Source organism: Entelurus aequoreus, linkage group LG11, assembly GCF_033978785.1.
Source record: "Entelurus aequoreus isolate RoL-2023_Sb linkage group LG11, RoL_Eaeq_v1.1, whole genome shotgun sequence".
In the NCBI taxonomy this organism is placed as follows: domain Eukaryota; kingdom Metazoa; phylum Chordata; class Actinopteri; order Syngnathiformes; family Syngnathidae; genus Entelurus; species Entelurus aequoreus.
In genome coordinates, this window is record NC_084741.1 from 19218396 (window position 1) to 19239887 (window position 21492).

The 21492-nt window shown below is 39.9% G+C and overlaps 2 protein-coding genes across 4 annotated transcripts in view; one reads left to right on the forward strand and one right to left on the reverse strand.

Annotated features, from left to right (window-relative positions):
• Positions 1-21356, reverse strand: part of LOC133659854 (raftlin-like) — a 343132-nt gene extending 321776 nt beyond the window's left edge. Inside the window, exon 1 of one of the 3 annotated variants that reach the window (XM_062062657.1) lies at positions 9016-9025. In XM_062062657.1, the coding sequence (XP_061918641.1) occupies positions 9016-9018 (3 nt within the window). In that variant the 5' untranslated portion in view covers positions 9019-9025. Of the gene's footprint in view, positions 1-9004; positions 9031-20984 lie in introns of those variants that run through there. The other 2 variants (XM_062062658.1, XM_062062659.1) reach the window with 2 other exon arrangements.
• Positions 9370-21492, forward strand: part of LOC133659852 (inactive phospholipase C-like protein 2) — a 137092-nt gene continuing 124969 nt past the window's right edge. The window contains exon 1 of the mRNA XM_062062649.1: positions 9370-9439. The gene's annotated coding sequence lies outside the window, so the exon portion shown is untranslated. The remainder of the gene's footprint in view (positions 9440-21492) is intronic.

The window sequence follows — 21492 nt, forward strand, 5'->3', positions numbered from 1 at the left end:
TACCATAACTTGAGTTGATTTATTTTGGAAAACCTTGTTACATTGTTTAATGCATCCAGCGGGGCATCACAACAAAATTAGGCATAATAATGTGTTAATTCCACGACTGTATATATCCACGGCTTTTCACACACACAAGTGAATGCAAGGCATACATGGTCAACAGCCATACAGGTCACACTGAGGGTGACCGTATAAACAACTTTAACACTGTTACAAATATGCGCCACACTGTGAACCCACACCAAACAAGAATGACAAACACATTTCAGGAGAACATCCGCACCGTAACACAACATAAACACAACAGAACAAATACCCAGAACCCCTTGCAGCACTAACTCTTCCGGGACGCCCCACCCAACCTAAACCTCCTCATGCTCTCTCAGGGAGAGCATGTCCCAAATTCCAAGCTGCTGCTTTGAGGCATGTTAAAAAAAATAATGCACTTTGTGACTTCAATAATAAATATGGCAGTGCCATGTTGGCATTTTTTACCATAACTTGAGTTGATTTATTTTGGAAAACCTTGTTACATTGTTTAATGCATCCAGCGGGGCATCACAACAAAATTAGGCATAATAATGTGTTAATTCCACGACTGTATATATCGGTATCGGTTGATATCGGAATCGGTAATCAAGAGTTGGACAATATCGGAATATCGGACATCAGCAAAAAGGCCATTATCAGACATCTCTAATATATATATATATATATATATATATATATATAAAAATATATAAACCTTATATGGACAGATGGATATGGAGTTGATCTAGGTTTTAGCGTTAAAAAAATATATATATATATACAGTATATATATATATATATATATATATATATATATATATATATATATATATATATATATATATATATGGCTTTTATTGAAAAGCGCAACAAATATGTTATGATTCCTGTCGTCTCGCCAGGCGAGCAAAACGAGAATAGTCAAAAGTGACGTCGAGCAGATGAGCTTTTGGAGTATGAAAATAAAAAAGTGTGGGAATCAGTCGTCAGACGCTGCAGAGGGGATGACATCGCTGTCAGGAGACGTGCCGCTCGGCAGGAAGAGCACGACTGGAGAAAGCAAACGCTGCGGCGTGTCATGTGATCATCACAAACAATTTAACATCCAACACCGCAGACTCTATTCATTCACTATAAATCCACACTTAGTGGCTTGAAAATTCAACATAATCCCATCAGCAGCGTTTACACTGGTGTTGACGCCCCCTGGGACATGTACATGAACGCTTGTTGATGTCGCTCCAAGCAAAACTGAGCACATTTTCCCCGTACTTTCTGCACTTTCATTTATTTGTGGCGGCCTGCCACGGCATCCTGTTAACTCCGCTCATACGCAGCTGCTCTGCCAGAGAATAAGAAGACGTAGCAGAAGGGATCAGTGTTGCCAACTTAGCTACTTTGTCTCCATAGGCCGTATTCCAATACCACTTTTTTTTACTTTCGATAAGATACCAGTATTGATCCGATACAATATCAGCAGGAGTCATATATACTTGTATTATTTTATTTATGCCGTTAGGAAAGGTTTGATCAGGCGAAATGAATCAAACAGAGAACAATGGTTGGTATGAAAACGCTAACGTATTTATTATTGATCATCTGAAATGGACATATGCTGTCTTTTAAGTTGAAGAGGTGTGGTAATTTCTGTGACACCTAGTGGCCACAACAGTTCATTAGGTTAAGGTCATGACGCAGACACGTTTGTTACTGAATACTTTTTGCTTTACTCGCCTTGGAGACTTTGTATATGTGATATGCAACTAGAACTATTTAAAACATATGTATATTGCAACTAGAACTATTTAAAGCGTATTTATATTGACAAATGTCATGTTTTAGACAATTCAATGAGGAGAGACATTATGTATGACTAGCTTGTGAGCTATTGTGTGCTTAGCTGCTGTGTAGCTGGTAACTCCTAGGAGCCTATAGTCTATGTATTTAATTACATATTTATATATATATATATATATATATATATATATATATATATATATATATATATATATATATATATATATATATATATATATATATATATATATATATATATATATATATTTATATATATGTATATATATATATCTTTATATATATATATATTTATATACATATATGTATGTATATAATATATATATATATATATATATATGTATATATACACATATATATAAATATATAATTAAATACATAGGCAATTTACAAATTATTATTATTATATATGTATATATATATATATTTATATATATATATATATATATATACATATATATATATAATTACATAGGCAATTTACAAATTATTATTATTATATATGTATATATTATATATATATATATATTATATATATATATATATATGTATATATTATATATATATATATATATATATATATATATATATATATATATATATATATATATAATTATTATTTTATTTTTTTTACCTTAATATTTGTTGGAATTTTTATAAGGGAAAAATATACATAGACCTGATTGGAAAAAATATACAGTAAATAAGTATCTAAACTCAAAAGAAAAAAAACTATATTTGCATTTTGTACATAAATATTTGAAACAATACCAAAACACAACATAATGATAATATTTATAGATAAACATAACCAAACATGCTTGTGAGAGCTTACATAGTTGTACCTTTCCAGTAGGCTTTCCAGTAATATTATATGCACTGCAATTTATATATATACCTGTATATATATTGTGGCAAATGCAAGAAACACAGCGTTGTTTCTTTGAGGTCTTTATTGTAAGACTGCCAACATAAGAATACACAATAAAACACAATATGCACTTTTATAGTGTGCCCAAGAAGGTACATAAAACCAAACCCATTCTGCTGAGTGTAAGCATGGTCCTAGTGCCCGCCACACAGCCCCCCCCCCCGAACACCCAGACAGCAAGTTATGGGGAAAAAGAAAACCTGTCAGGGGGCCTCAGTCGCCTGCCGTAACGGCTACAATGTCCATCCCGCGAAGCGGGTGTGCCTTGTGGAGCAGAACAAACATCAGGGTCCGGGAGAGACGAAAGACATTCAACCCGAACAGATTTTGGGGGGCGACCTCGGCGGGGGACTTGGCCCGGCAGTATCTCTTCACCTGCAACACAATGCGCCGGTTTAAGCCCGCCCATATCCAGCACAAAGTTTTTAGGACCGCGTTCCAGCACCCTAAATGGGCCATCATAAGGCGGTTGGAGGGGCGAACGGTGGGCGTCGTGACGTACGAAGACAAAACGGGCAGATTTAAGCTCCGATGGCACAAACGATTTAGGGAAACAGTGGTGAATCGGGCCGGGAGCCAAGGACCCCCTCGACAAAAAGGGAAACGGTCGCGGGGTACCACCCTCAGGTAAAAATTCCCCCGGAACGCGTAGTGGCTGACCGAACACCAATTCAGCGGGGGCCGCTGCAAGACCCTCTTTAGGGGCTGAGCGCAACCCGAGCATAACCCAAGGTAAACGGTCAATCCAATTGCTATCAACGAGCGCCGCACGCAAAGCCGCCTTAAGCGACCGGTGAAAACGTTCACATAAGCCGTTAGCTTGGGGATGGTAGGCTGTAGTACGGTGCACCTGCACACCCAAGGACTGGGCCAACGCTGACCAAAGCTCTGACACCAACTGGGATCCCCTGTCCGAGGTGATATCAGACGGCGTGCCAAAAAGGCTGACAGAAACGCGCGAGCAACGTCTACCGAGGCAGTGGAGGAAAGAGGAACTTCTTCCGGCCATCTGGTGGTACGATATACCATCGTTAGCAAATGTGTATAACCCTGCGACGGAGGGAGGGGGCCAACTAAGTCTACATGCACGTGGTCAAACTGCCTGACCGGAATCGGAAATGGTTTGAGGGCCGCCTTTGTGTGCCGGTAGACCTTGGCGCGCTGACATGCCACACATGCGGCTGCCCACTGCATAACATCCTTCCTAAGGCCAGGCCAAACAAACTTGGCACCAACAACTTGACGGAAGCCCGAACGCCAGGGTGCGACGGAGTGTATTGCGTCAAAAACCCGGCGGCGCCAGTCTACCGGGACAACCGGCCGAGGGCGGCCAGTGGAAACATCGCAGAGGAGGGCGGGACCGCCATCCTGAACCACCACCTCCTCGAGCACTAGCGCTGTACCGTCAGTTTTGAGTGCGCGGATGTCGGGGTCGTCGGGCTGGTCAGCGGCCATTCCCGAAAAATCTAAACCGAGCTGCACGGGACACACGAGTACGCGTGAGAGACAGTCAGCCACCGGGTTGGCCTTACCGGCCACATGCTGAATGTCCGTAGTGAACTCTGAGATGGCCGACAAGTGACGCTGCTGACGGGCTGACCAAGGCTCTGTGACCTTTGACATGGCAAACGTCAGGGGTTTGTGGTCAACAAAAGCCGTGAAGGACCGACCTTCCAACAGAAAACGAAAATGGCGTGTTGCAAGATACAGTGCCAACAACTCTCGGTCAAATACACTGTACTTCCGCTCGTTATCTCGCAGTTTACGACTGAAGAACGCAAGGGGCTGCCATACATTCGCCACCCGCTGCTCCACCACAGCGCCCACAGCGACATCAGACGCGTCCGTTGTCAAAGCCGCGGGCGCCGCGGAAACAGGGTGGGCGAGGAGAGCAGCCTCTGCGAGCGCGGATGTAGCCCTATGAAAAGCTTGGACTCGCTGAGGAGACCATTCGAGGGAATCGCTTGCCTTTTTGTTCCGTAGGGCACCATAAAGAGGCTGCAGGAGGTGGGCAGCGCGAGGCAGGAACCGATTATAAAAATTAATCATGCCCAAAAATTCCTGCAGAGCTTTGACAGTGGAGGGGCGAGGAAAGTCTGCCACCACTTGCACTTTTGAAGGCAAAGGGATCGCACCCAGCGACGAAATACGGTGACCTAAAAAATCAATCTCTGACAGCCCAAACTGATATTTAGAAGGATTGACGATCAGGCCGTGCTCGTCAAGACGTGTGAACACCTGTGTTTGGTGTGACTGGTGCTCCTCGGCTGAAGGACTCGCCACCAAAATGTCGTCCAGATAAACAAACACAAAATTGAGGCCGCGCAAAACTGAGTCCATTAATCTCTGAAAGGTTTGTGCTGCCCCCTTCAGGCCAAAAGGCATACGCAGGAACTCAAAAAGCCCAAACGGGGTTATTACTGCGGTCTTGGGCACGTCCTCGGCACGCACCGGCACTTGGTGATAACCACGAACTAAGTCTACCTTCGAGAAAATGGCGGCGCCAGCCAGGCGCGCCGAAAATTCCTGGATGTGCGGAATAGGGTAGCGATCGTGCGTTGTGATGTTGTTAAGGCGGCGAAAATCCCCACAAGGCCGCCAGGAACCGTCTGACTTGGGCGCCATGTGCAAGGGCGAGGCCCACGGGCTATTAGAACGCCTAACGATGCCTAAACGCTCCATAGTAGCAAACTCCTCTTTAGCAATGGTCGATTTAGCCGCGTCAAGACGGCGCACACGCGCAAAAACTGGCGGGCCCACCGTGGGAATGAAATGTTCGACCCCGTGCTTAGTGTCCGCGGTGGAAAAAGCGGGAGTGATTAATGGCGGAAAATCCGCCAGCAAACGCTGAAAAACGTCACCAGATACCAAATAATTAGCGCGTGTTAACGGTCCAAGTCCCCCCGCCTTACATGTAAAAGTTGAAAAAGACACAGCATCAATCAATCGGTGGTTAGCAACATCAACAAGCAGTCCATTAGCACACAGAAAATCCGCGCCAATAATGGGAACCGTGATGGCGGCGATGATAAAGTCCCACTGGAATTTGCGTCCATGAAAGCACACAGTCACCAACCTGGAGCCGAAAGTGTCGATCGACGAGCCGTTGGCGGCATTCAGCAGCGGCCCGCAGCCACCTGTCGCCCTTTCCGCGTCCGTGGCAGGTAACAGGCTGACTTGCGAACCGGAGTCCCCCAGGAAACGTCTCCTTGACGACGAGTCAGCGATGAAGAGCAGCTCGCCCACAGCTGCTACTGAACGCTGGCGTTGGAGTTTCCCGGGGCCGTGAAGGAGCATGGAGGGACACTCCGTCGAGCTTTGGCGCCAAAACGTTGATGGAAGAAGCACTGGCTCGCTTCGCGCCTTTTCCGGGTAGCGACTCCCGCCGCTACCGCTAGGTCCGCGTTCTCCATTGTCTGCAAGGGGGGCGCTTCTACGCTCTGCACGGCAAACCGTCTGGAAGCCAGAAGCACCCGGTCAGCTTCTTCAGCCAAGCCCCGGTAGTCGCCGGAGGCCAGAGAAGCGGAGTTAGCCAACACAGCACGGGCCGCAGGTGGTATCTGCCGCAAGAAAAGATGCGGGAAAATAAACCCGCCCTCCTCGGAGCCCAGCAGCGACAGCATACTGTCCATCAGATCCAAGGCGGTGCTATCGCCCAAACCGGGCAGGGAAAGAAGTCTATCTGCCCTCTCAGCGTCAGTTAGAGTATATCTCCGAAGCAGAAGATTCTTGAGTGCGGCGTACTTGCCGCGCTGTGGAGGCGTTCGCAACAGCTGCATGGCGCGGCGAGTGGTCGCCTGGTCGAGGGCTGTTACGACCAAGTAATACCGGGAGTCGTCGCCGGCGATTCCTCGCAGGTGGAAAAGTGCCTCGATGTGCTGGAACCATGATGCCGGGTCGCTCTGCCAGAACTCCGGAAGCTTTGTCCCCGCGGGGGATGCAGGTTGCTGGAGTTGGGGCGACATGGCCGATGAAGACACAGCTTCCTCTTCTGCGTGAAACATTGTCGGGGTCACCAATGTGGCAAATGCAAGAAACACAGCGTTGTTTCTTTGAGGTCTTTATTGTAAGACTGCCAACATAAGAATACACAATAAAACACAATATGCACTTTTATAGTGTGCCCAAGAAGGTACATAAAACCACACCCATTCTGCTGAGTGTGAGCATGGTCCTAGTGCCCGCCACAATATATATATATATATATATATATATATATATACATACAGTATATATATATACATACAGTATATATACATACAGTATATATATATATATATATATATATATATATATATATATATATATATATATATATATATATATATATATATACATACAGTATATATATATATATATATATATATATATATGTATATATATATATATATATATATATATATATACATACATTGCAGTGCATATAATATTACTGGAAAGCCTACTGGAAAGGTACAAATATTTTCCCGAAATTCCCAAATTTCCATGAAATTCCCATTGAAAAGAATGGGCCATTTTTCAAAGTTCCACAACTCCCACATTTTTCATCCGATTCAAACCGTTCTAACTTCAAACTGTTCAGCATATTTGGCAATCGCGGGCTTTCCCTTGACAAATTCCAAAAATTTCCATATTTCCCAGAATGCCAGGTTTTCCGGGACATTTTTCCCCATTCAAAATGAATTGGCCATTTTCAAAACTTCCACCATTTCCAAATTTTTCAACCCATTCAAACCATTCCACCTTCAACATATTCCACCATCCTGTACATTCAAACTATCATTTTAATAGCTCAACAATCCCTACGGCTTATAAAATGGTGCGGTGCGAGTCCTTTAGACCGGATGTACAAGTGCTGTTCCGTCTTCTGGACGTCCATAGCGTTCTACTCTTATGGATTCTTAATTCATCACTCTAAGCAATTTTTGTAAGTTTTACAATATAACTAAAACAATTCTTACTTACTAAACCGTCCCATGTGTGATGTCTGGTAGGAGCGTTTTCATGCATATTTGTACGTGTTATCGTAATGTAATGTTGTTAGCATTAGCTAACATGCTAACACGTGTCTGTGTTTGCATTATTACCTTACAATGGCATTCCTTTGGTATTGTTTCAGTTTTGTAAAGACGTCACCGTGGAGTTATCGAGTCTGTTTAGCTGATTGGAGAGCTTGCTTGCGCAGCTAGTGGGTCCATGACGATGACTTCTGTTTTGTTTGATCCGCCGTTTTACTGCCGTGTTACAGACACCGTTTGGAAACAATTAAGGTATGTAAATAAACATTTATAGAATCTGTCTGTGTAAATAACATATTTCACGTGTATATCTGCGACTTATAGTCTTGTGCGGATAATATATGGAAAATATTTTTTTATTCTAATATTTATTTCTGGCTTATAGTCCAGAAAATACGGTACTTTAATAGTTACCTACGATAATGCGGTTTAAAAACATGTGACAAATGATGTTGAAGCACAGTGATTTTAAGTACAGTACTTGACACTCAAGTATCGAACTTAAACATTTCAGTGGTATCGGATAAGAATCTAGAATCGTGGAAATTCACATGTATCGACTACTGACATCCTGGTATCGTGACAACCCTATACTTAGAACATCATTAAAAAGTCATCATCGGCACCTCGAGGAGAATTTTTATGCTCTGCGGGGGAGACAGACATGTCAGGAAGTATTCACACATCTGGACCTCGGAGGGGGGGAAAAAAAACAACTTTGCATTTTTGCGGTCGTCACAACCATTAGTGCAGCAATTACTTCACCTTTCACCTCGTAACGGTTTCCTGTGTCACACACACACACACACACACACACACACACACACGTGTGTGCGAATGCTTACACTGCAAAAAAAGAGCTGACAAAATATAAAATACAAGACTGGATTTCAGGAAAAAAATACTAAAAACTAGTGAGTTCCTTTGACTTAATAAAAAAAAATGGTGGGTTAAAAAATAACCCAATTTTGGGTTACATTTTTTCGACCCAACATTTGTGTTGAATTATTTAACCCAAACGTTGAGTTATGATAACTTAATGTTGGGTTTTTCCCCAAATGTGACAGTTTGACCCCACACTGTCACTGTTTGACCTTTTAGACTTCCTCACAAACTGTGCACATTTGTTAGGAAGCTCAACATGGACAAACTACAAACATTCAATCTTGTTAGCCAGGGAAAAGCATGTGCGCAACAAACAAATTACCTGTCACTCACCATGGCTCTGAACCGTTGACTAAAAGAGTCAGGGTGGGGTTGAGGGCTTTATATAGGTGAACACACCTGCATTGACTAATTAGGCCAAATTTGGGTCAAACCATGATTCTGAAAAGCAGAAGGACACTGGACATTTGAAAGTTATGTTGGCTAAGCCTGAATACACTGTGTACAAAAAGGACTGCTCTACACAAGCAAAAGTACTGTGTGAATACTTTTTAGACATGTGATGGTTATTTATGGTGTAATTTACAAAATAACTGTTTTCTTAATTCCCCCTGTCAAATTGGTCCCAGCTAGTGGGCGGGGCTATGGGCTATTTAAATTGAAAAATGCCATTTTTCTGACAGTCTGCTGTCCGTCACTGCCAGAGGAGGTTCTCTGTCCTGAGCAGGAGTTCGGTCTCCATGCATCATCTGCTGAGGTGATTATTTTGATGATGAGATGATGTTGTGTTGTAACCTGTAAAATGAGTTTTGTTGAATGCTAATTGATAGTGATGGGTTGATGAGGTGTCATGAAGCGTTTCGACTCATTGCAAAACTGTTTGTATTGATACTGTGTCGATCCTGTGTCACTAAATACTGACATCTGCTGGACATTAAAAATCCCTACAGGCAACCTATGGACCGACTCAACTGACAATGATTTTATGACCTAGTGTATACAATAATATAAACTAAGTCATTGTATTTCATTTAGGATTTTTTCATATCTTCATTTAAATAAAAATATATTTTTATCTTTTTTTAGATACATAATGTGAACATGTATCGTGACTAGGATGGTAGAAAGTGGGGATTGAACCCCAGTAACCAGCGACCCTGGCACGGCCACTCTACCAACTTCGCCACGCCGTCATTCCTAAATCTTTCTCTAGTAACAGCATTCCATGATTAATATCAATAAATAAACATTAATAATAAATGACAGAAAAATAAGCACATGTATGACTGAGGAGTCATAGTGTAACTTTGTGTGGTGTTTGAGTTGTCCGACTTTTTGTGTGGCCATAAACGCACCAGTGGCTTAGTGGTATGCGTGTTGTTGACGAACACCGTTAGGGCCGCTTGTTGTCACTGTCACTCAAAGTTGCATTTCAAAATTACACAGAATAAATGTGTTTATTTTGTTTAGAATTCAGATGGGTTTGATTTGGTGCGCGGCATATATTTGCTGTGCGCAGAGGACGCTTGAGCAGTGCGCAATTGCGCAGGCGCGCACCTTAGAGGGAATGTTGCTCACAGGGCACAGAAGAGGCGTCAGTGCGATACAGTTCGCGTATCGGTCACGTGACCAAAGCAGCTCATGATCGGTCACGTGACTTTCTAAAAGCGGTACGCGCACCGACACAGGGTATCGCTCTATGAGCTCGACTCATGCGCCGATGCATCTGTGTTGCCGGACCCATCACTAGATTTTGCTCAATCTGTTTTGATTATTTAATTCTTTACTTTGACATATTTGATTATTGACCTTTGATTGTGAATACATGTATTTTGTTATAATGGATGAATTACATTTTGATTATTTTTAATATGCTTATTTTGATTAATTATATAGGCCTATTTAACGCATGCGACTTTGAAATGTATTTAGAATATAAATGTACTATATATAATATACAATACTAATATTGCCTCTATTACTGTTACAGATTGTGGGTGTTGTTTCTTCCTGTTGTTGTTCACCTTTTGACACTTTTTGGGATTTCAATAAATGTTTGTAAACTGTTACCAACTGCGTGCCTTGCCATCCTTGATTTGAAAGTCTGGTTTGCAAAGGTTACATTACCTTCACCCGAGGCGGGGTGTGACACCAACCAAACTATTGGGTTGAAATATTTAACCCAAAAGTTGAGTTATGATAACTTAATGTTGGGTTATTCCCAACTAAACTATTGGGTTGAAATATTTAACCCAAAAGTTGAGTTATGATAACTTAATGTTGGGTTATTCCCAACCAAACTATTGGGTTGAAATATTTAACCCAAGAGTTGAGTTATGCTAACTCAATGTTGGGTGATTGAAAAATGTTAATGAGATTAATCCATAATAAAATTCCCTCAATAAAAAAAGTATCTTTTTAATAAAAAATGTTAAAAAGCCTTTTACCCAAAAATGTGTCACTCGTTGGAAAAACCCAAAAATGGTTAAAATGTTTGGAAAAAACATAAACTGAGTTCAAATAATATCCTTATAACCCAAAAAATGGACCGCACTTAGACTTAGACAAACTTTATTGATCCACAAGGGAAATTGTTCAACATAAAAATAACTCAAATTTAACCCAACACTCGCAACTCATAAATTGGGTTATCAAAATAACCCGGGATTTTTTAGTGTGTAAATAAAGATTTGTTCATCTAGAAACTAGCAAGCCTTTTAAGCTAGAAATAAGTATTTTATTCTGAAAACTAGCATCATTCAACTAAGTATCATCGGCTTGTGGCGGAATCTTTAAACAAGATTTCGTAAAATAAATAAAATAATCGTATCTTATTGAATAGTAATTTTCTTATTTAAAAAAAACATTTTTACGCTATAATAGACACCATATTCATGCCAAAATAAGGATTATGATGTAAAGTCAACGATACCTCTGAAACTTTACACTATATTTTTTACACTAATATATCTAAAATGATCATATATTATAATATGATTATACCTTTTTCACACAGCTCATTTGGCAACAATCATATGAATATTAATTGTACATACATCATAGTAGTCCTACTTGGGGCTTTTATTTATTTCATTATATTGCTTAATCTTTTGTTTTCCTAATTCTGTATATATAAAGAACGATAACACCCAAATGTGCCCCCCGGAGCTAAAGTCATAGAAGTTTTTTTAAGCGCCAAAATTATGACTAAAGTGTCTTTGATTTCATTTAGTGAAGAAACATTTAATTTAGTTATTTTAGCACAACATAGATGTATGTAAATGTATTTTGTGTCAGTTATTTATGAACATTTGGTTAGTACTTTTCTATTTTTCTAATCAGCCTGACCTAAGCCTAAAGTTTGTGTTGAATAAAATATTTTTTTTGTGATTAACACACGCTTTTATAGATTATTGAATACGATCAAAATCAAGAGTAAGATTACTAATGGTGTGAATGCTCCAAAGCATTCACACATATGGTTTTCTACACCAAAATTAATCTATTTATTATTGTGTGAATGCTCCAATTATTATTATGATTATATTATTCTCCAGATTTTGGCGCGCTCTACCTTGCACATTTTTCACCCGATTCAAACCGTTCCAACTTCAAACTGTTCAGCCTAAATGGGAATCGCGAGCTTTCCCTTGACAAATTCCAAAATTTCCCAGAATTCCAGGGGCCGTACTTATCTAGCTTCTTAGAGTGTCATTTTACACTTAAGTCCTGAGAATTTGCGAAATTTAGTCCTACTCTCAAACTTAAGAATAAAAGCTTTTTATCAACGTTCTTAAGTCTAAGAATCACTCCTACTCTCCACGATATTTAAGAGACCTTCAGAGGTGTCTTAAGTGGTTAGGAGTTGCCAGCAGGGTATGGCACTGAGGCGAGAGAGATGTGCGCGAACGTTCAGGGAACGGAACAAAGTATTGTTTTGTTTTGATGACGAGCAGCTGATCAAACGGTATCGTTTAGACAGAGCGGATATTTTTGTCACAGATTTAATACTTTTCGATTCCTTGTTGATTTCTGCATGTGTCTGCAGTGGGCTAGTATATATAGAGCCACCCACACCAGTTTCAAATTAGTTTCCTAATTAATGAATTGGAAAGAAAATGTTATGACAGTAGCGTATGTGTGTGGCCGTGAGGTGAGTGACGTCAGTGAGTGTGTGGGCGATAGAAGAGAGGGAGCGGTAGCGTGAGTGCCGGCGGGGACTAGTTTGTTTTGTATTATTTTGTAGTTTATTGTCAAAATATACACTCCCATTGTCCACTTAAATATTTCCAAGATATTTCTTTAGTCTTAGACAACGGATTCCATTCCGTGATTGGTCATTTCTATGGACACAGAAATGACGTCACCTAAAATTCCGTTTACGGCACATAGTAATGTCGTAATTCAGCTCTGAGTGTGACACTTAAGATTCAGTCCTACACTTCGCTGAAAGTGTGAGTAAGACGCTTGATAACTAACTTTTAAGTGCAGCTTTCAGCGAAGAATTTATTTACTCTTAAGTCAACTCTTAGCAGACTTCTTAGGAGTAATTCTAAGAAGCTTGATTAGTACGGCCCCAGGTTTTCGGGAGATTTTTCCCATTCAAAATGAATTGGCCATTTTTCAAACTTCCATAATTCCTACATTTTTCAACCAATTCAAATCATTTCACCTTCAACACATTCCACTCATCCTGGAAATTCAAACTATGATTTTTCTAAGTTCAAAAAAATTCTAAGAATTCCCGTTTTTTTTCAAACCCTTTTTTAACCCATTTTTCTGTCGACTCCTCCTTCCACATTTTCAACCCACTTCAACCGTTCCACCGTCAAATCATTCCTCTTAATCAGGAAGAAAAAGTTGTTTTTTGAACTGGAAAAATTCCAGGAATTCCTTGATACTATTTCTCAATTAAAAATGTTACCATTTCAACCTTTCTCGACCAATTTGAAAAATTCCAACACCATTCACAACATTAAAAATATTTAGCATTTTCCAAAAAATTCCTGCTTTTCCTGAAATCCCCAAATTTCCATGAAATTACCATTGAAAAGAATGAGACATTTTTCAAAGTTCCACAACTCCCACATTTTTTATTCAATTCAAACCGTTCCAACTTCAAACTGTTCAGCCTATGCGGCAATCGCGGGCTTTCTCTTGACAAATTTCAAAAATTCCCAGAATTCCAGGTTTTCCAGGACATTTTTCCCAATTAAAAATGAATTGGCCATTTTCAAACTTCCACCATTTCCAAATGTTTCAACCCATTCAAACCATTCCACCTCCAACATATTCCACCATCCTGGACATTCAAACTATCATTTTTCCAAGTTCAAAACATTTTTCAGGAATTCCCAGAATTCCAGTTTTTTTCAAACTCTCTTTTCACCCTTTTTTCTGTCAACTACTCCTCCCACATTTTTCCAACCACTTCAACCGTTCCACCGTCAAATCATTCCTCTTAATCAGGACAAAAAAACAAATTCCCGGTTTTCCCGAAATTCCAGGAATTCCCTAATACTATTTCTCAATTAAAAATGTTACGACTTCAACTTTTCTCGACCAATTTGATAAATTCCCACACCATTCACCACATTCAAAATATTTAGCATTTTCAAATAAATTCCCGCACTTCCCGAAATTCCCCAAATTCCATGAAATTCCCATTGAAAAGAATGGGACATTTTTCAAAGTTCCACAACTTCCACATTTTCCCATCCCATTTAATCTGTTTCAACTTCAAACTGTTCAGCCTAAATGGGAATCGCGATCTTTCCCTTGACAAATTCCAAAATTTCCCAGATTTCCCAGAATTCCAGGTTTTCGGGAGATTTTTCCCATTCGAAATGAATTGGCCATTTTTCAAACTTCCATAATTTCTACATTTTTCAACCAATTAAATCATTTCACCTTCAACACATTCCATTCATCCTGGAAATTCAAACTATGATTTTTCTAAGTTAAAAAAATTTCAAGGAATTCCCAGAATTCCCGTTTGTTCAAACCCTTTTTTTCACCCTTTTTTCTGTTGACTACTCCTTCCACATTTTCAACCCACTCCAACCATTCCACCGTCGAAACATTCCTCTTAATCAGGACAAAACACAAAGTTGTTTTTTGAACTGGCAAAATTCCCAGTTTTCCCGATATTCCAGGAAATCTGTGATACTATTTCTCAATTAAAAATGCTACCACTTCAACCTTTCTCGACCGATTTGAAGAATTCCAACACCATTCACAACATTCAAAATGAGCATTTTCCAAAAAATTCAGTTTTTCCTGGAATTCCCAAATTTCCATGAAATTCCCATTGAAAAGAATGGGACATTTTTCGAAGTTTCCATCCCATTTAAACCGTTTCAACTTCAAACTGTTCAGCCTATTCGGGAATTGCGGGATTTCACTTGACAAATGCCAAAAATTTCCCAGATTTCCTAGAATTCCAGGTTTTCCGGGACATTTTTCCCCATTCAAAATGAATTGGCCATTTTCAAACTTCCACCATTTTCAAAATTGTCAAACCATTCCACCTTCAACATATTCCACCATCCTATATGTTCAAACAATAATTTTTCCAAGTTAAAAGAAAATTCCAGAAATTCCCAGAATTCCAGTTTTTTCAAACCCCTGTTTCACCCTTTTTTTGTCAACTACTCCTCCCACATTTTTCAACCCATTACAACCGTTCCACCATCAAATCATTCCTCTTAATCAGGACCAAAAAAAACAAACTTCAAACTGTTCAGCCTATTCGGGAATTGCGGGATTTCCCTTGACAAATGCCAAAAATGTCCCAGATTTCTCAGAATTCCAGGTTTTCCGGGACATTATTCCTATTCAAAATGAATTGGTCATTTTTCAAACTTCCACCATTTCCACATTTTTCAACACATTCAATTCATTCCACCTTCAACACATCCTGGATATTCAAACTATAGTTTTTCCAAGTTAAAAAAACCTACCTTTTTTCACCCTTTTTCTGGCGACTACTCATTCCACATTTTTCAACCCACTTCAACCGTTGCACCGTCAAATCATTCCTCTTAATCAGGACGAAAAAGTTGTTTTTTGAACTGGAAAATTCCTGAAATTCCAGGAATTCCGTAATACCATTTCTCAATTAAAAATTTTAGTACTTCAACATTTCTCGACCGATTTGAAAAATTCCAACACCAACCATTTCAACTCATTCAGACCATTCACGTTTTTTACTATTTTCCAAAAAATTCCCGCTTTTCCAGAATTGTGTGCTCTACTTCAACAATTCTAAAAAAAAATTCCCGGATTTCCCATAATTCCTTTTTTTTGGTGCATTTTTCCCATTCAAAATGAATTGGCCATTTTTCAAACTTCCACAATTCCCTCATTCTTCAACCCATTCAAACCATTCCACCTCCAACCCATTCAACTTATCCTGGACATTCAAACTATCATTTTTGCACGTTCAACAAAATTCCAAGAATTCCCGTTTTCCACCCTTAAGTTCGACTACTCCTTTCACATTTTTCAACCCATTTCAACCGTTCTACTGTCAAAACACTCATATTCAGGACAAAAACCAAGTTGGTTAACGAACTACAGAAATTCCTGTTTTTCCCAAATTTCCAGGAATTTCTCAATTAAAAACTGTTACTAATTCAACATTTCTTGACCAATTTAAACAGTTCCAACACCAACCAATTCAGCTCACTCAGGACATCCATGCTCCTAATCATTTTCCAAAAAATCCCGCTTTTCCAGAAAATCCCAAATTTCCATGAAATTCCCATTGAAAAGAACGGGACATTTTTCAAAGTTTCACAACTCCCACGTTTTATCCGATTGAAACCGTTTTAACTTCAAACTGTTCAGCCTATTCGGGAATCGCGGGCTTTCTCTTGAAAAATTCCAAAAAATCTCAGATTTCCCAGAATTTTTCCCATTGAAAATGAATTGGCCATTTTTTAAACTTCCATCATTTCTACATTTTTCAATCGATTCAAACCACTCCACCTTCAACACATTCCACTCATGCTGAACATTCAAACTATAATTTTCTAAATTCCAGGAATTCCCGTTTTTTCATAAAAATGTTCACCCTTTTTCCTGGCGACTTCTCCTTCCACATTTTTCAACCCACTTCAACCGTGAAAAATGGCCAACAGGACATTTTCCAAAGTTGCACAACTCCCACACTTTTCATCCGATTCAAACCGTTTGAACTTCAAACTGTTCAGCCTATTCGGGAATCGCGGGCTTTCTCTTGAAAAATTCAAACTATCATTTTCAAAATTCCAGGAATTCCCGTTTTTTTTTCAAAAAAATGTTCACCTTTTCCTGGCGACTTCTCCTTCCACATTTTTTAACCCACTTCAACCGTTCCACCGTCCAAACATTCCTCTTAATCAGGACAAAATTTTTTATTTTTTTTTACTGGAAACATTTGCGGTTTTCCTGAAAGTCCAGGAATTCCGTAATACCATTTTTCAGTTAAAAATGTTACTACTTCAACATTTCTCGACCGGTTTGAAAAATTCCAACACCAACTCTTTCACAACATTCAAAACATTTCATTAAAAAAAAATTCCCGCTTTTCCCAAAATTCCCAAATGTCCATGAAATTCCCACTGAAAAGAACGGGACATTTTTCAAAGTTCCGCAACTCCCACATGTTTTATCCGATTGAAACCGTTTTAACTTCAAACTGTTCAGCCTATTCGGGAATCGCGGGCTTTCTCTTGAAAAATTCCAAAAAATCTCAGATTTCCCAGAATTTTTCCCATTGAAAATGAATCGGCCATTTTTTAAACTTCCACCATTTCCACATTTTTCAATCGATTCAAACCATTCCACCTTCAACACATTCCACTCATGCTGAACATTCAAACTATAATTTTCAAAATTCCAGGAATTCCCGTTTTTTCATAAAAATGTTCACCCTTTTTCCTGGCGACTTCTCCTTCCACATTTTTCAACCCACTTCAACCGTGAAAAATGGCCAACAGGACATTTTTCAAAGTTGCACAACTCCCACACTTTTCATCCGATTCAAACCGTTTGAACTTCAAACTGTTCAGCCTATTCGGGAATCGCGGGCTTTCTCTTGAAAAATTCAAAATATCATTTTCAAAATTCCAGGAATTCCCGTTTTTTTCAAAAAAATGTTCACCTTTTCCTGGCGACTTCTCCTTCCACATTTTTTAACCTACTTCAACCGTTCCACCGTCCAAACATTCCTCTTAATCAGGACAAACTTTTTTTTTTTTTACTGGAAACATTTGCGGTTTTCCTGAAAGTCCAGGAATTCCGTAATACCATTTCTCAGTTAAAAATGTTACTACTTCAACATTTCTCGACCGGTTTGAAAAATTCCAACACCAACTCTTTCACAACATTCAAAACATTTCATTAAAAAAAATTCCCGCTTTTCCCAAAATTCCCAAATGTCCATGAAATTCCCACTGAAAAGAACGGGACATTTTTCAAAGTTCCACAACTCCCACATGTTTTATCCGATTGAAACCGTTTTAACTTCAAACTGTTCAGCCTATTCGGGAATCGCGGGCTTTCTCTTGAAAAATTCCCAAAAATCTCAGATTTCCCAGAATTTTTCCCATTGAAAATGAATCGGCCATTTTTTAAACTTCCACCATTTCCACATTTTTCAATCGATTCAAACCATTCCACCTTCAACACATTCCACTCATGCTGAACATTCAAACTATAATTTTCAAAATTCCAGGAATTCCCGTTTTTTCATAAAAATGTTCACCCTTTTTCCTGGCGACTTCTCCTTCCACATTTTTCAACCCACTTCAACCGTGAAAAATGGCCAACAGGACATTTTTCAAAGTTGCACAACTCCCACACTTTTCATCCGATTCAAACCGTTTTAACTTCAAACTGTTCAGCCTATTCGGGAATCGCGGGCTTTCTCTTGAAAAATTCAAACTATCATTTTCAAAATTCCAGGAATTCCCGTTTTTTTCAAAAAAATGTTCACCTTTTCCTGGCGACTTCTCCTTCCACATTTTTTAACCCACTTCAACCGTTCCACCGTCCAAACATTCCTCTTAATCAGGACAAATTTTTTTATTTTTTTTTACTGGAAACATTTGCGGTTTTCCTGAAAGTCCAGGAATTCCGTAATACCATTTCTCAGTTAAAAATGTTACTACTTCAACATTTCTCGACCGGTTTGAAAAATTCCAACACCAACTCTTTCACAACATTCAAAACATTTCATTAAAAAAAAATTCCCGCTTTTCCCAAAATTCCCAAATGTCCATGAAATTCCCATTGAAAAGAATGAGACATTTTTCAAAGTTCCACAACTCCCACATTTTTTATTCAATTCAAACCGTTCCAACTTCAAACTGTTCAGCCTATGCGGCAATCGCAGGCTTTCTCTTGACAAATTCCAAAAATTCCCAGAATTCCAGGTTTTCCAGGACATTTTTCCCAATTAAAAATGAATTGGCCATTTTCAAACTTCCACCATTTCCAAATGTTTCAACCCATTCAAACCATTCCACCTCCAACATATTCCACCATCCTGGACATTCAAACTATCATTTTTCCAAGTTCAAAACATTTTTCAGGAATTCCCAGAATTCCAGTTTTTTTCAAACTCTCTTTTCACCCTTTTTTCTGTCAACTACTCCTCCCACATTTTTCCAACCACTTCAACCATTCCACCGTCAAATCATTCCTCTTAATCAGTACAAAAAAAACAAATTCCCGGTTTTCCCGAAATTCCAGGAATTCCCTAATACTATTTCTCAATTAAAAATGTTACGAGTTCAACTTTTCTCGACCGATTTGATAAATTCCCACACCATTCACCACATTAAAAATATTTAGCATTTTCAAATAAATTCCCGCATTTCCAGAAATTCCCCAAATTCCATGAAATTCCCATTGAAAAGAACGGGACATTTTTCAAAGTTTCACAACTCCCACATGTTTTGTCCGATTGAAACCGTTTTAACTTCAAACTGTTCGGCCTATTCGGGAATCGCGGGCTTTCTCTTGAAAAATTCCAAAAAATCTCAGATTTCCCAGAATTTTTCCCATTGAAAATGAATTGGCCATTTTTAAAACTTCCACCATTTCCACATTTTTCAATCGATTCAAACCATTCCACCTTCAACACATTCCACTCATGCTGAACATTCAAACTATAATTTTCAAAATTCCAGGAATTCCCGTTTTTTCATAAAAATGTTCACCCTTTTTCCTGGCGACTTCTCCTTCCACATTTTTCAACCCACTTCAACCGTGAAAAATGGCCAACAGGACATTTTTCAAAGTTGCACAACTCCCACACTTTTCATCCGATTCAAACCGTTTGAACTTCAAACTGTTCAGCCTATTCGGGAATCGCGGGCTTTCTCTTGAAAAATTCAAACTATCATTTTCAAAATTCCAGGAATTCCTGTTTTTTTCAAAAAAATGTTCACCTTTTCCTGGCGACTTCTCCTTCCACATTTTTTAACCCACTTCCACCGTCCAAACATTCCTCTTAATCAGGACAACATTTTTTTTTTTTTTTACTGGAAACATTTGCGGTTTTCCTGAAAGTCCAGGAATTCCGTAATACCATTTCTCAGTTAAAAATGTTACTACTTCAACATTTCTCGACCGGTTTGAAAAATTCCAACACCAACTCTTTCACAACATTCAAAACATTTCATTAAAAAAAAATTCCCGCTTTTCCCAAAATTCCCAAATGTCCATGAAATTCCCACTGAAAAGAACGGGACATTTTTCAAAGTTCCGCAACTCCCACATTTTTCATCCGATTCTCACCGTTCCGACTTCAAAATATTCAGCCTGTTCACTAATCCCGTGCTCTACTTCGACAGTTAGTCATTTTGAAGTTCAACTTCAGCATTGCTTCATCTGGTTCAGTGTTGATATTTGAGTGGGCCCCGGGGCCCCTTCTGTAGTGGACAACTTGGGTCAAACAGGTTGCGAACATAACAAAGCTATTGTCTACGTCCACTGCAGAGGACGGTTGACGACAACAACAACAACAACAACAACAAGTCGGCAAGCTGGAAGTAATTAAGTGCACTTTTGCACACTCTCACCCTCCCTCGGCGTGTTATTCCACCTTTGACCTCTACGCACACAAAAAAACGGGGGGGTTACGTGTGATTGGATCCAGGTTCGGTACCCGTCCCGTCGAGTCACGTGACCGCCAAAGCGAAACCAAACGACGACTAACTCGTCAACTTTTCTTCTTTTTTTTGTTGTTGTTGCATGTTCGTCCCAAAATTATTATTTTTTTAAAAGTGTTAAAAGATCAGCGAACTTACCTGGGTCGAAGTTGCGTGCGTGCGCGCGGAGGCAGCGTCACGCGCGGCGAGGCATCGGCGTTGAAGGAGGCAAGGGGTTAGGAGGCGAGGACGCGAGGAAGGTTCCGAGATTCTCCGTGTCCGTGCGCTGCTCAGAACCCGGCAGAACCAAGAGTGCGTGGACGGGGCAAGCACGTCCTGTCACGTTATTTTTTTTTTACCCACGCCGCGTGTGTCCTTCCCTTCCTTCCTTCCTTCCCTTGCGTCCTTGACTCCTTCTCCCGTCACGTTCTCTCTCTCTCTTTCGCTCTCCGTCAAGACGCGCGTGCGCGTGGCGGCGTGGAGCAAAAGTGATGGCACTTGTGACCCGCCAGAGTCCGCGTCTGCTCCGGTTCCACGCGAGTGGATGAAGAATCCATCTGCGCAGACGTGAGGGGAGGGCGGGAGGAAAGGGGGGGGGGGGGGGGTTAGAAGGGGGAGGGGTTGGGGTGGGGGGGGGGGCTCCACTAGGAAATACCAGCCCTGGAGG